This window comes from Tubulanus polymorphus, chromosome 4, assembly GCF_964204645.1.
Source record: "Tubulanus polymorphus chromosome 4, tnTubPoly1.2, whole genome shotgun sequence".
NCBI classification, from domain to species: Eukaryota; Metazoa; Nemertea; class Palaeonemertea; order Tubulaniformes; family Tubulanidae; genus Tubulanus; species Tubulanus polymorphus.
In genome coordinates, this window is record NC_134028.1 from 22382694 (window position 1) to 22396731 (window position 14038).

The window sequence follows — 14038 nt, forward strand, 5'->3', positions numbered from 1 at the left end:
AGGGATTCGAAACTGATGGTATTGCCACGGTACGAAACCCTGCCACACTAGACCGAGTGCGCAAAAACACGCGCAGCTTCGATGATGTCATTATTAGCCAATCAGAAATCCTGTTTTATTTTACCCCTCACACCACTCATATACATGTAAAATAAGAACATTTGAATTAACTTTGACGTAATATACGTCCATATTAAAAGATGTCTGACGTTTCATTAACAGAACACTTACGACAATCCGCGCATCGCTTTATTTATGGAACGAATAGCTATTTTTTGCGATCAATTGCGCGCCGTCGCGTGATATCAAAACCGGCAGCACCGGCGGCAACGTCGGTATATAGTGACAATGAGGCGTTAAATAGAGACTCATGCGGTACTTAACGTCGCACCGACGAAATCCTAACCGGCGTCAAAGCAGAAGTTTATACGACGCCGAGACGAAAGTAATGGAATCGACAGGAGTTTTTACACAAACCCGGCTTTTTTCAAGTTCACTGCTGAAATCTCTACTAGAATAAGAGTCGAACGGCACGTAATCTAGTGCTGTGTGTATTTTTTTGGTATAGAATGAGGAAACTTTTCTATTACCCTAGATCCAGTTCTACAGTTGTGAGTTAGTTTTATAACTCGGGGTTGAAATTAGTTCATTTTCAATGAGTCAAATGGGGTCCTGTATTTCTGTGTTGTAACGTGTAAATAATTCATTTCTATTTATGCGTTGTACCAAGATTTATGTATTTCTTTACAATACTCGTGTTGTCTTATGTAAAGCCGGGCGTAGGTCGACCTTGCGACGCGACGCGATCGTCGCGTTGCGTCACAAGTAAGTCGGTTGCGATGCGATTGTCAGCGGCTGTGTGCAACTAGTTGCTCCACGTTGCAAGAGCGCGTTGATCGGTTGCGACGGTCGCGTCGCGTCGCAGAAAGTAGAACATGTGCGACTCATTGCGACTGGCGTCGCTGGCAGTCGCAACCCGTCGCTGACAGTCGCTAGCGTAGGTCGGTGAGTCGTTGCGACGCGATCGTCGCTGGCGATCGCAGTGAATCGCGTCGCAGTGAGTCGCACGCCGTCACAAGGCCGACCTACGCCCGCCATTAAGACCAAGAGTTCGTCAATGAAATAAAGCGAATGCATCAGCTCACTAACGGTATATGCGAACGCTCGGGACCTACGAAATGGTTATTTCGTTGCGTGTAGGTGTAATAAATGTAGCCGTATATTTGAGATGTTCATTACGTTGCACGGGCAGTTTGCGATCATAGGGAATCGACATCGCAATTAACAGCGACAGGACATCCATCGACTTGTAATTGTGTAATCAGGTAACACAGATATCAAATTATTCACGACCGAACGCCCGCCGTACGTCGTGACGGAATTCGCGGTGGCTTACATCCTGGCGTCGGTGACCTGGCGCCATTACCGTGTCTCTATACGTTTCTTTTTAATGGCTTTTCGCGATATTCCCAAGGGTAGAACAAAAACTCATAGATGAGAATATGAATGATGTTATATATATATATATATATATATATATATATATATATATATATATATATATATATATATATATATATATATATATATATATATATATATATATATATATCAATTATGATATTCCGAGGCATAAAGAACGAAGAAAAAGGACGTAGGGATATATAATCAATTATCGTCAGCCCTCTTTTTACTTGTTCCTTGTCTTTTCACTCTTCTCTCATTCTCTCCTTTTTGTTCCTTGACGCCCTATTAAGCTGCGCATGTACCTGCGCATTGGGCTAATCAGGCAGGAGTTCGTGTCGTGGTAGAGTCAGTCTCAACGCTCAACGCCGTCAAGTTCGAAGCCTTGCCGAGAGTGGGTGCTTGCATCGGCGGCCGTTTGGCATTTTCTTGGCAGTCTATCATACATATCGTTTTTGTTGGCAGTAATTTTTCATCACCCGGAATTATGCGCGTATAATGTATCTAAAATCTTTATTGCACCCATTCTCATTTCATCTAAAACGCGGGGATGTCAAGCCGATGGTATGCGCAGACACGTAATCTCATAGTTCATACTTAGCTATAATTACAACGAACTGCAATCAATAGGATGAAAGCATTATATCATTAGCTTCTCCGCATATTCTACTCCTCTATGTAGAAGGTTTCCGTTCTCCGCGTTGTCGATGAATTATTATTTTGTCACCACAGTTGCTGCTGATGTTGCTCCTGCTGCTCCTATTGCACTGACATTTCACCGACAGCGCGACGAAGCCAAAAAAGTCCAATTATCGCGTTGGGCGGAAAGAACATAACTTGATCATCGTATCAGATGTGTTTACTGCGTCTAGACGCGTACGCTGTCACGTTAATGTCAACAGAGACTAATGTGATATTCATTAGACAACGCACGACATACCGCGCAGAAAAAAACTGCGTACTTTAATCATGTACTTTTAGTTTTATTAATCAAAACTTCTTGTCCGTAGATTCGCTGCTATAGACGAAGCTACGTGGTTCCGAACCCGAAACCATTTTTAGAAAAGCACGTGTGTAACTTCCAGAATTTTGTTTCCAAATTCATTGAGTTTTCGAAAGCTGATATCGTTAGTACGTGAGGCTTTTAATGAAGGGCTCGGCCGGCGAGCCTGTACGCGGTTAGATAATATGCTTACAAAGCAATTTCACTACAGTTTCAGTTTATTGCTCAACAAACAGAAAACAGAAAACAGGACATTACAATAATTACAGAAAAAATTCAATTCAATATGGCTTAACAAGCTTAATAATTGAAAGATTTCATTCCATTTTTGATGAAAATTATCAAGTTTTTCCTGATTTTCTTCCGGTTACACACATTAATATTTTAGATTGTTCAATATTAGGGAATGTCCTATAATACTGTTTTACATGTAAGTTCCTCGATTCAGTTGGGAAGAGACACGTGGCTGTAAAATAAAATGAAATTTGTTGCAAGAACAATTTTGGTACATATTAAGATATAGACTTACTTCTGCAGGCCTATATGTCCGATTCCTCAACAAGTCTATTACAAATGGCTGATATCGGTTAGATTATATGCTTACAAAGCAATTTCACTACAGTTTCAGTTTATTGCTCAACAAACAGAAAACAGAAAACAGGACATTACAATAATTACAGAAAAAATTCAATTCAATATGGCTTAACAAGCTTAATAATTGAAAGATTTCATTCCATTTTTGATGAAAATTATCAAGTTTTTCCTGATTTTCTTCCGGTTACACACATTAATATTTTAGATTGTTCAATATTAGGGAATGTCCTATAATACTGTTTTACATGTAAGTTCCTCGATTCAGTTGGGAAGAGACACGTGGCTGTAAAATAAAATGAAATTTGTTGCAAGAACAATTTTGGTACATATTAAGATATAGACTTACTTCTGCAGGCCTATATGTCCGATTCCTCAACAAGTCTATTACAAATGGCTGATACGTCATGTAAGGCCGTGAAATCTTGCGACGATTTTGATACATCGAATAAGCCATCGTATATTCTACATATTAAGTTTTCATTGCTGCGGGTGGATGGTGCTTTAATTTTGTCCTGTTAATTTTAATCATGACCAGTAGCAACTGAATTTAAAGCTGCCATCGGACACTCGCTAAACTGCTAGTTAATAGTTCTGTCCCCAGACACAGACACATCGATGGGCTTCACCTCGGGTGTTCGTCGTCGTCAATTTACCAGATACATTCAGCTATAATCAATCGACCTTTGCCGCCGCAATTCAATACACACTAATCACCACGAGCAATATAATCACATCATATCTAAACACGCTAAGAACGGAACAGAGCATAGCTCGATATCGACGCGGGTAACATCGAATTACGAACTACGTATATGGACCAGTTTTATCTACACCAGTCTGATATGTACATTCAAATTCAAACTTTATTTGGCATAAACTTTACACCTAGTTTTATATATAGACTGGCATGAACTTAAACCCGGGGGTTAACTCAATTCAATTTCAATTGAGTAAGCCCCTTGGTTAAAGTTATTACCAGTCCATAAGTCCATAAAACGGGGCCCTAGTTTGCAACTGATACATATGCGGTGTACTCAAGTCTATGCACTAACAAGCAATAGAGTAGAATAGGCACTTTGGTTTTCGCACTTATGCGACTAAGAGGAAACGCGCTATATTGGCTTTATAAGTCAGGACCATTATGGACTTCGTTTGGTTTTATCTTGTCTCAATTTATTACGGAATCAGTGGCCAGTGTCACAGAATAAGTTACTTTCATATTAACCTTAAGTAACAACTTTTTACCGATGAATCCTGAATGAAACAATACGGCTGTGAAATGGACCTCGCGATCGCCACGACGCGTCGACTTCGATCGAAAGACCGTTTTCGCGGCGTGTATACGTAAATCCAATCGCGAACCATAAATTGACCAGACGCATTCATGCGGGCGAGATCGATGCAAGAGCATGAAATAAAGCATCTATTTCCTGTGTGATTTATTGCGGATACTTTATACAGTGTTTATGTACACTAAGGAGCTCGACGGATCTGTCATAATACACGAATCCATCTCGCTCCCCCCCCCCCGAGCCCGTGGGTAATTCTTATACATCTACTGAAACTACGATGAGTAATGATTAACGGCGCCGTCGAGATGAAATATTCAGTCACCATAAGAATAACCGGTCTCCGAGTTCATTACGGGTTTCCTACGCGCCAACAGTCACGACGCTGTTGTCCAGTCGTTCGTATTTCATGACGCTAATATTTAGTAGCCATATTCACATCGCGTCGATGCCTGAAATAAAGCATATTGCGCACAAAATGGCGGAACGGCGAACAGCCTCTTTAGCTGACCGAGTGGTTTTAGCGTCGGTATTACGTAATTCGTAGATATTCCAGGACCCATTTCATGAAATGACCTAAAGTGTCATTTGCCACAAATATTGATTGAGTACCGATGATACACACCACATTTTCCAACGATACATTCGGTTGACAGAACCGACGAGGTGGCCGAGTGGTTAAGGCGATGGACTGCTAATCCATTGGGTTCTGCCCGCGTGGGTTCGAATCCCATCCTCGTCGAAGGAAATTTTTGTATTATTTAAATAACCTTTTTGTTTGTTATAAATATTTATTGAAAGTAACTTCTAAATCATTACAGATTACATAGTATTTTTCAATGAAATTTGAACTGGATCTATAGGCTCGCATTTTATCAAGTGATTACGATCAATAGGTGTTCTGTCTTTTTGCGTGAGAAAGTAAAATATGTTATATATTTTATTTAACTTCCGGACTAGTCTCGCTGTCGGATTGCAGCTCCAACGATGTCATGGACGATCGTTTGATCGTTAACGACCACCGGGCCCGCTACTGACACCGTTACCGCCGCCGCCGCCGCCACCGCTGCTGCTACTGCTGCCAAACAAACCGATTTACATCTTTCTAAATTAGAAACGTAGCTCAAATATTTAACCTCCGGCAAAACGATGATAAACCGCCGGATCGTGTTTGGCTAAACGTCGGTTTCGCGAGTGTAATAAATGCGGAGTCTGGCTTACCGTGGAAAACAGCGCAAACACAAAACCACCGATCGCGTTTACATAAAGAATATTGCTAGAGATAATTCAAATATAATCAGTGTTCACCAGTCACACTCTTTGATGATGAAAAGGAATTTACATTCGAAACGTATATCGTTGAAACTGTTTATATCTCTTTGACTAATGATCATGATTATCGTGATATCGTCTTGTATTCACATAATCTTCATTTTCACTTGCTCGTAATCAATAATCGGTGACTGCGAAAATACTATTACTGTCATTGTCTTATGATACGATTTTTTCATTTTTATTTTCAGAATTACCATCTGGTGCATTGAGCAGCAGTAGCATGCCTTTATCACCGCGGCCTTGTTCAAGAGGTAGGTTACACTTCAAGTTTTTCAAAGACACAAGGGATCGACACATGTAAATTACAAAATGAAATCAGAGATTAGCTTTAAGCGACGGTACGGGTCTTGAATCTTAGAATGGCTTATCGCAAAAACGCAGTTCAGTAAATAGAGCCCAAAGGGATACCCGCACCGCTACGCTGGCATTCGAGGATTTCACGTATGGCAGGCGAGGATCCGCCAGGTTCGCTAGTAGTAACTCGGTCTTCTGCGTTCGATTCCATACATTCTACAGTTCAATAAACCATTTTACAGTTGCTAGCCGCCATTTTGTTAGGGTACTTTTGTCCTGTATTGTTGGGTCATTATTTTCTACTTTTTAGAAACTATTTGTGATGCGTGTTTTATCATATCTCATCTGTCCCCGGATAGATTTTGACAGTTTTAGCAACATTTAAACCGTGTGAATCTCTAGTTTTCAGTTATGCAAAGATCATTTTTCAAATTTGCAACAATGCGACATGAGAGCGATATAAAAATCGGTGGTCAGTTTTTGCCGCGCGCATAAAAATCCTGGGTACTGAACTTTGAAGTTCATTATTTCCAGAAATAACATTCTAAAAAATCCAAACATTTCAAGAACTGTGCGCATACACGCCCCCTTTCAAGTGAACTTTAAAATCTTAAGAAATCTTGCCTAGTTTTTATTCTATGGCTCTTTAACTGCAGCGCGTGTATTGTCATTCCGGGTTTCGGCGCTGTTTTCTATGCGTGTATTTCAGTATATGGGTGTTATTTTTTCATTCTTACTTCACTTGTTTCCACGGAAAATGGTTTTAATTGTTGGTACGAGTATCAGGTTTAAATATTACGTCATTAATACTCCATTCTGTTCTCTTTTAACGGCGCTAGTTCGTAATGCCTGTAATGGTAGCCGCTTTTACTGCAGGCCGAGGCTTACGTACATGCACCCAAGAAAACCCCAAATATCACTATTTTGTTGTAAATGCAATCCACACACTTCTTGCGTTTTTGGTGATGATAGATGTCACTTTTTACTTTTAATCACCTGTGTCTGCCATTCAGACTTGATACTTGATATTTCACCACCAAAACAAGAAAACGCTTTCTTATATTTTTTTCCCCGATCTAATCAATCTTTTGTGTACTTTATAGAAAGTATTCATAGAAAGTAGCTGAATATCCCCCCATATGTCCAGCTTTTTGACCACTTCTCCATCCATCTAATTTCAGTGGATAGTGTACATTGATTAATGGACTACTGAATTAAATGGTCATCATACTCGATTTTGAGTGTTATATTTGTTTTCTTCTTCCATCTCAATATAGGCCTATATATTCTCTTCCCGCGTGTAACTTCGAATGGGCGCGTGATCAAAATGCCGCTCAGTCTCTGCTGCTGAATCGTGAGAAAAATCTTTAAAACCCAAAAATCTCTCATGTCTCTGAATATTGCATAAATGACGTAATATTTAAAGCTGATACTCGTACCAACAATTAAAACCATTTTCCGTGGAGACAAGCGTAGTAAAAATGAAAAAAATAACACCGATATACTGAAATACACGCATAGAAAACAGCGCCGAAACCCGGAATGACAATACACGCGCTGTAGTTAAAGAGCCATAGGATAAAAACTAGGCAAGATATCTTAAGATTTTAAAGTTCACTTGAAAGGGGGCGTTTATGCGCACAGTTCTTGAAATGTTTGGATTTTTTAGAAAATAATTTCTGAAAATAATGAACTTCAAATTTCAGTACCCTGGATTTTTATGCGTGCAGCAAAAACCGACCACCGATTTCTATATCGCTCTCATGTCGCATTGTTGCAAATTTGAAAAATGATCTTTGCATAACTGAAAACTAGAGATTCACACGGTTTGAATGTTGCAAAAACTGTCAAAATCTATCGAGGGACAGATGAGATATGATAAAACACGCATCACAAATAGTTTTTAAAAAGGAGAAACTAATGACCCAACAATACAGGACAAAAGTACCCTAACAAAATGGCGGCTAGCAACTGTAAAATGGTTTATTATACCTGAGTGAACTTTTTTTCTAAAATAAAAATGAATTCATTGTGTACGTGGTATAGGTCCTGTGATGATATGCGGATTCGGGAATCTAGAAATTCGGTTCAACGTTCAGTGAAATGAAATAATTTTGACAACATAAGACCGAGTGCTCGTCACGCAATCTGATGGGATGGCTGGTGTTGCGGGTTTTCCACTGCGAGTGCGATAGCTTCGGACTTTTGGGTTTTTACCAGGGAATATGTTTGAGCCCAGCGCACACAGCGCTGCATAAACACAAAACCAAAAATTGAAACGTTTTCTACTGGTTTGTGTCGCTTAAAGGTCCATGGTTTTACCTAGCGTAGAGTCGAGCTCAGTTGAATCCGGCATGCTAATCACGGTAGCTCCGGTGAGACCCGGTCTTAGCGCGGGTTTTTTTTTCGTATTATACCGGGCGCGTTAAAGCACCGACGTTTATCATTATAAATCTAGATTTTACTGCGCGTCCAATTATAAGACGATCCCGCTGAGTGTCATTACATCGCAATCAACCATTTCTATTCCGAAGTCGAGTCCTGCGCGTCTTATGAGAACTAGAGTGCGAGACGCCAGCTCCGACCCCGGGTTGCAGTCAGGCGCATAAAATCTGCGAGGGATTCGGACAAAACGCGTGGAATACGAAATCGAATTTGCAGTTTTTTCCCGATTCGCAGCTTTACTTTCAAATATCGCGCGACGTGTGGTGAATATCAGTACGCGCGGAATTTCGTTGAAATAATCTACGTACCGAATGATACACGTTCTGGCTCAAAATTCACCCGATTCTGAATGTGGCTGATGATCGGCGCTCCGAACCACTTCGTACTGAATCGAACCACCAGGGGTAGCTATAGCGATGACACTAACTTGCCATGCAACTAAACCAACTTTTTGGTAACCTTAATATCTTAGAAAATCAAACAACCCAATTTGTTTAATTCATCAAAATAGGCTTAGATGTATATGTATTGCTAACCACTTGTTATATATTATCAAGAAAATTTAAATTTTATGTTGTTTTATAAAGATTGTTGACTTATTTTATTGTCTCCCTCTATATACCGTGGACGTGGCTGGAGTGTAAATAAATCCCATGGTTCTCATTGAAGCCTCCGCTGATTTTGAATAATGAAAAATGCTCGGGAAAAACTGAGCAGATTATTCGACAAAGTAATGCAGAAAAAAATAATACTGTTCAGGGCCCAGTTTCACAAAAGGTTCATCTCTAAAATCGGTTTAATTTCTTTGTAAATTCAGTTTAACTTAAATCGATTTAGGCCTTTATCTCTTTTGTAAAATGGGGCCCTGGTGAATAGATTTCAAGTATACAGATCAATGCGTTGAACATTCTAAACATTTCAATTTGATAAATCTAGTCCTAAAACTGCGACCGCTATATACAGAGTAACACGTAACCGCCCACCAACCACCCACCCACCACCCGCAACCTACCACCCCGCACCCGATGTATCTCACCGAGATTAATACCGCCGCCTATGATCCGTTGTCATTCGTATTTAATAGACTGAAGGCACTCGTCGGGTTTGTTCAAGTATTATCGAGAATGGAGATTGCGTTTCAGCGCGCGAGACTCGTTGCCCCCATAGAGAAGCGTTTGAAGAATACGAATGTACGTTTACGCCATATGCCGATGACACAACGCAATAAACCAACTCGGAGCTTTATTTGAATTTCGCGCAGTCACATCCACTCAACAGAGCTGTGTAAATATTCGACGAATGCACGGTTTCTTTTTTAATCAGGATATTATACCGTATTAGAGCGAAGCCGAGCTCTATTTGCACCAATCCGGTTTGATTCCATTACAATGCCAGTGCGGGAACCTGATCTTCTTATCCGAGCACTTAGCGGAGATGAAAGTATGGCCATCTCTTCGATATCGAAGGACGAACTATCCAGGTCAGGACCGCGATAAAAGCTGAAAAGATTTGAACCATCGTAAAATTATCAAAAGCTCTGAATTTCCGGTTTTTAACTCATTCTGGACCCAGTTCCGCGGTGTGAGTTACGATTTGACTCAACGTTAAACAACTCTTTGTAAATGAACTGATTTAAACTCAAGAGTTAACTAATTGAATAGCACAATAACCACAATCGGGGTGAACGGATAATAAGATAAACCTACTATGTACAAATTACAGAATTTTGAAATCGAGAATTTAAAGAAAAAAATATCAAATATAAAACACACGTCGTTTCGATCTCAACGTCGTGTATTTCATATTTTAGACCTTTTGAATAAATAAATATCTTTTAGTTTGTACATAGTGGATTTTTATCTTAACTCATTGAAAATGAACTGAATTCAACTCAGAGTTAACTCTAACTCGCAACTTAAGAACCGGCTCCATGGGTGTTTTAGTTGATTATCGTTGATTTGCATGAAGTTGATTCAATCTTTATCGAAATGTTAAAGAAACTTGCTTTACTGCCAGCGATTACCCGGCGGATACTCGCATGCCACTGTCGGGTGCCACAATAGTATTGTACAGAGCAAAACCGATGTTTGAACTATACACCAGCAAAGAGATGGATGCGACAAAGTACTTGCCTGCTTTAGGGACGTAGATAGGGGAGGGAGAGGGAGATGGAGAGGGAGAGGGAGAGGGAGATGGAGAGGGAGAGGGAGAGGGAGAGGGAGAGGGAGAGGGAGAGGGAGAGGGAGAGGGAGAGGGAGAGGGAGAGGGAGAGGGCAAAGACAAATTCTCGGATTGGACGAAAGCAGCACTAGCTAATTGTTGGACATGAATATTAGATTATTATTTATTATTATTATTCTTTATTTACGAATTAAATTACATTAGAAAATTACAGATAATAATATGGTAATGTATATAATATAAGTCGATGAGTCCAGAAGATACACACTATCCGTGTAAGATGGATGACGAGAGAAATCCTACAATGATTCAGTCAAAGATGAACAATTCTTGAATTGAAGAGACTTTATTTTGAGCAACGTTTCGGCAAAACACTACAAGCCATCATCAGGCGTACTGAGAAACAAAATGAAATGAAAGAATATTCATGCAAGAATTAGACAATAGGATACAGATTAAAGGATTAAGATTAAAGTAATTAAACAACAAAAACTAGAGACCAAAAAGAGTGATACGAAAAACTAGGGGTAATCTATAATGCGAATGATGAATTTTTCATTTTTGACTGAATCATTATGGGATTACTCTCGTCATGAATATTAGATGTTATATTCTTTTGAGCAATAGCTAACTGTTGGTCATGAATATCAGATACTTCTCTTCTCTCGCGGTAACGATTTCGTCCGGTTTGCTTCATATCCATTATGTATGCAAATGTCTCTTCCACCTGATTAGCGGTAATTTCGATGGATACGACGTCTTGGTCGCGCGGGTTCCGGTGCAGGTCACATCCGACGCCTCTATTGGCACATTTCGCCATCCCTCGCACGGCGCCGAGCACGCGCCGAGCGAATTTCGAAAGCGATATCGCGATTTATCGTCGAATAAACCGCCACAAAATTGGGCAATAACCGAGTCGCAGGTAATCAGCCGAATACACGAGCGATGTAAGTAAACGGACGTTGAGACAATAAACGGTAGGTTGAAAACGGCTAGTGTGATTTGCGAACGGTTCTGATGGGACGAATTGACAGCTTATAGGCGGCAGTCATTAGGGTTTATGGACGTTATTTGTGAAGTAATCACGGTGACCCACATAGCGATGGTAGCCGGAATCCGCAGTTTGATCACGATGACGACTTTGATGATAGCGATATGTGAACCGCTGTTTACAAATTCGAATAAAATTGAATGATAATCCACGCTGGCTGTGCACGGGCGGATCCAGGGGCAAACATCGACAGGAACACAGAGAAATGAAAAGGGCATATAAGTTAAACGGGTAATTCCACGTAGATCGAGCGCCAAGCCAGAATTCCTGTGCATTTGCTAGGTACTTGAGGGACGTTAACGAGAATATAAGCTGAATCTTGCGCTGCAGACCGCTGTTCTTTAAGTGGAAAAAGTGCCCTGAAAAATGTTGCCATTATATTTTCAAAAGGGCACTGTTAAACTGCGATGGGAGCACGTGCTCTTAGTGCACCAGCCTGGGTGAGCCTCTGCTGTTGTCTCAATGAAAGTCTGAAACATAACACGTTACAGTTTAATGATAAACTCGTTGTTCAAGGAATACGCTATTTGATCATCATAAACAGCACAATAGTTCGGTTTTCTTTCGGAAAAAATTAACCTCTTCACAAATTCGGCTTCGGGGTTTTAGATTTTGTCACTATTTGTCTTATGATACAATATACGTTTCACATCTTTTGATGTTTAATCGTTAATTATTCGCACCTACCCCGAAACGATGCGAAACACCGTGAATTAAATCGTCGCCGAATAATCGGATTTGCGCAGAACGTGGAGTTGTCCTTTTTTTCGAACGGAAAATGCGCGGCGGTTTCGCCCCGGCGAATCGATATACACCGTACAGCGATTAGGCACGATTTCAATTTAGCGTTGAGAACGGCGCAGTCTCTCTCCCTCTCATCCCCCGCCCCCTCTGTCTCTCTCTCTTACTCTGATGATGCGCATTCGGATATCTTCGGCTGTAAATTGTGCTGTGATAAACTGACTGACAAAGCTATCGAATTTACTCGATAACTACTCATACCGCTGTTAAAATGCCACTGCTTGATAAACTGAGAATCTCGTAATGTTGGAGTGTAGGACAGATGATGGATATATGCAACAAACGTCATTTTGCTGTCAATCTTACCCGTCTCTACAATCCCCTAAAACACTTGATAATAATAATAATTATTATTATTGTTATTGTTAAAATTGTCATTTGTACAGCGGTAGGTAGAGAGAGGCAATGAGGATAAGTGTCTTGCCCAAGGACACTACGGTAAAGTGCGGGGTTCGAACCTACGAACTGGCTCCTCACACTCGAACGCTGTAACCACTCGCTGGAAACTTGACGGCTTAGCAATATTACGCTTTCTTTATGAAGTGAAGTCCCTTCCTCGATTCGTCGAGCTCTTCTTGCGCTGATATTCGGACAGTATTTCTGCGACGATGAGTCAGTCATACGCGTATAGAACTAGCCGGCAATAAGGCTGAGAAAATTGATACCTGGTTTCTCATTTCTGCTGAGATTAAAAGTTGACCAGGCAGCCGCCTATCTACCTTGTACAATGCTTTTTAATATCATTTCAAGCTAACTAAACAGGTCCGGTAGCTATAGAAAACACTGATTCAAAATTGTGCAGCTTACAAAATGACCCGGCCGATTAGGAGAAACAAGGTATCATTTTATATCAGCATAATTTGGCACGATTCCTGATTCTATGTTTTATGTACCGTTGAAAAAAATGCAGTTGCGTGTATAGAGCGTATTACGGTATATTGGCCCTTTTCGTTTTCTGGCGTCTGTAACAAGATTGCGCGATCGTAACGTCGGCGGTGGCGAGTTACCCTGAATAGTCGTGTACACCGACAGTATGCTAACTCGGTTAAATGATTTCTCCTTTATTTACGGAACGAAATGGCGACAAATTGACTTTTACAGCGAAACGCAACCGGGCTATTCGATCCGCCTCGGGGGAACGCCGATATTCACCGCTTCAGATGGCCGTCGACGATTCACGCGATCAAGAAATGTATTCGCGGCTTGAGTGGTTTTTTATTGGTTTTTGAAAGGATTTTAGCGATTTTTACACCGCGATTTCTGGTATTTTCAAAAGGCACCGTTCACCGTTTCGGCGGACAGCGCGACAGACACAATTCCGAATCGACGCTAATGGAGCGTTTTATACTGGATTCGCAGCCCGCGGATCTTAAAGGCCAAATAAATAATGCGTTTCGAAAAAAAGAATGCGCAAAAGAAAGTCGTTTATTGACCGTAAATGAATGGCTTTGAAGTGGCTTTCGCGGCAAATCGAAAATTGTTCATCTCAGCAGTGGCAGCTCTGTTGACATAGTTCTTATTTCCGGGCGTTCTCGACGATATGACGACGGCCGCGTCGAAACAATGGCGGCGATACACGGC

General features: G+C 40.7%; 1 protein-coding gene and 1 non-coding gene across 2 annotated transcripts in view; both read left to right on the forward strand.

The window, feature by feature from the left end:
• The window catches only part of LOC141903809 (uncharacterized), a 52730-nt gene that overhangs the window by 31199 nt on the left and 7493 nt on the right, over positions 1 to 14038 (forward strand). The window contains exon 2 of the mRNA XM_074792133.1: positions 5874 to 5936. Coding sequence (XP_074648234.1) covers positions 5874 to 5936 — 63 coding nt within the window. The remainder of the gene's footprint in view (positions 1 to 5873; positions 5937 to 14038) is intronic.
• Trnas-gcu (transfer RNA serine (anticodon GCU)) lies at positions 5011 to 5092 on the forward strand. Its single transcript has one exon. It is a non-coding gene; the product is annotated as a tRNA-Ser (tRNA).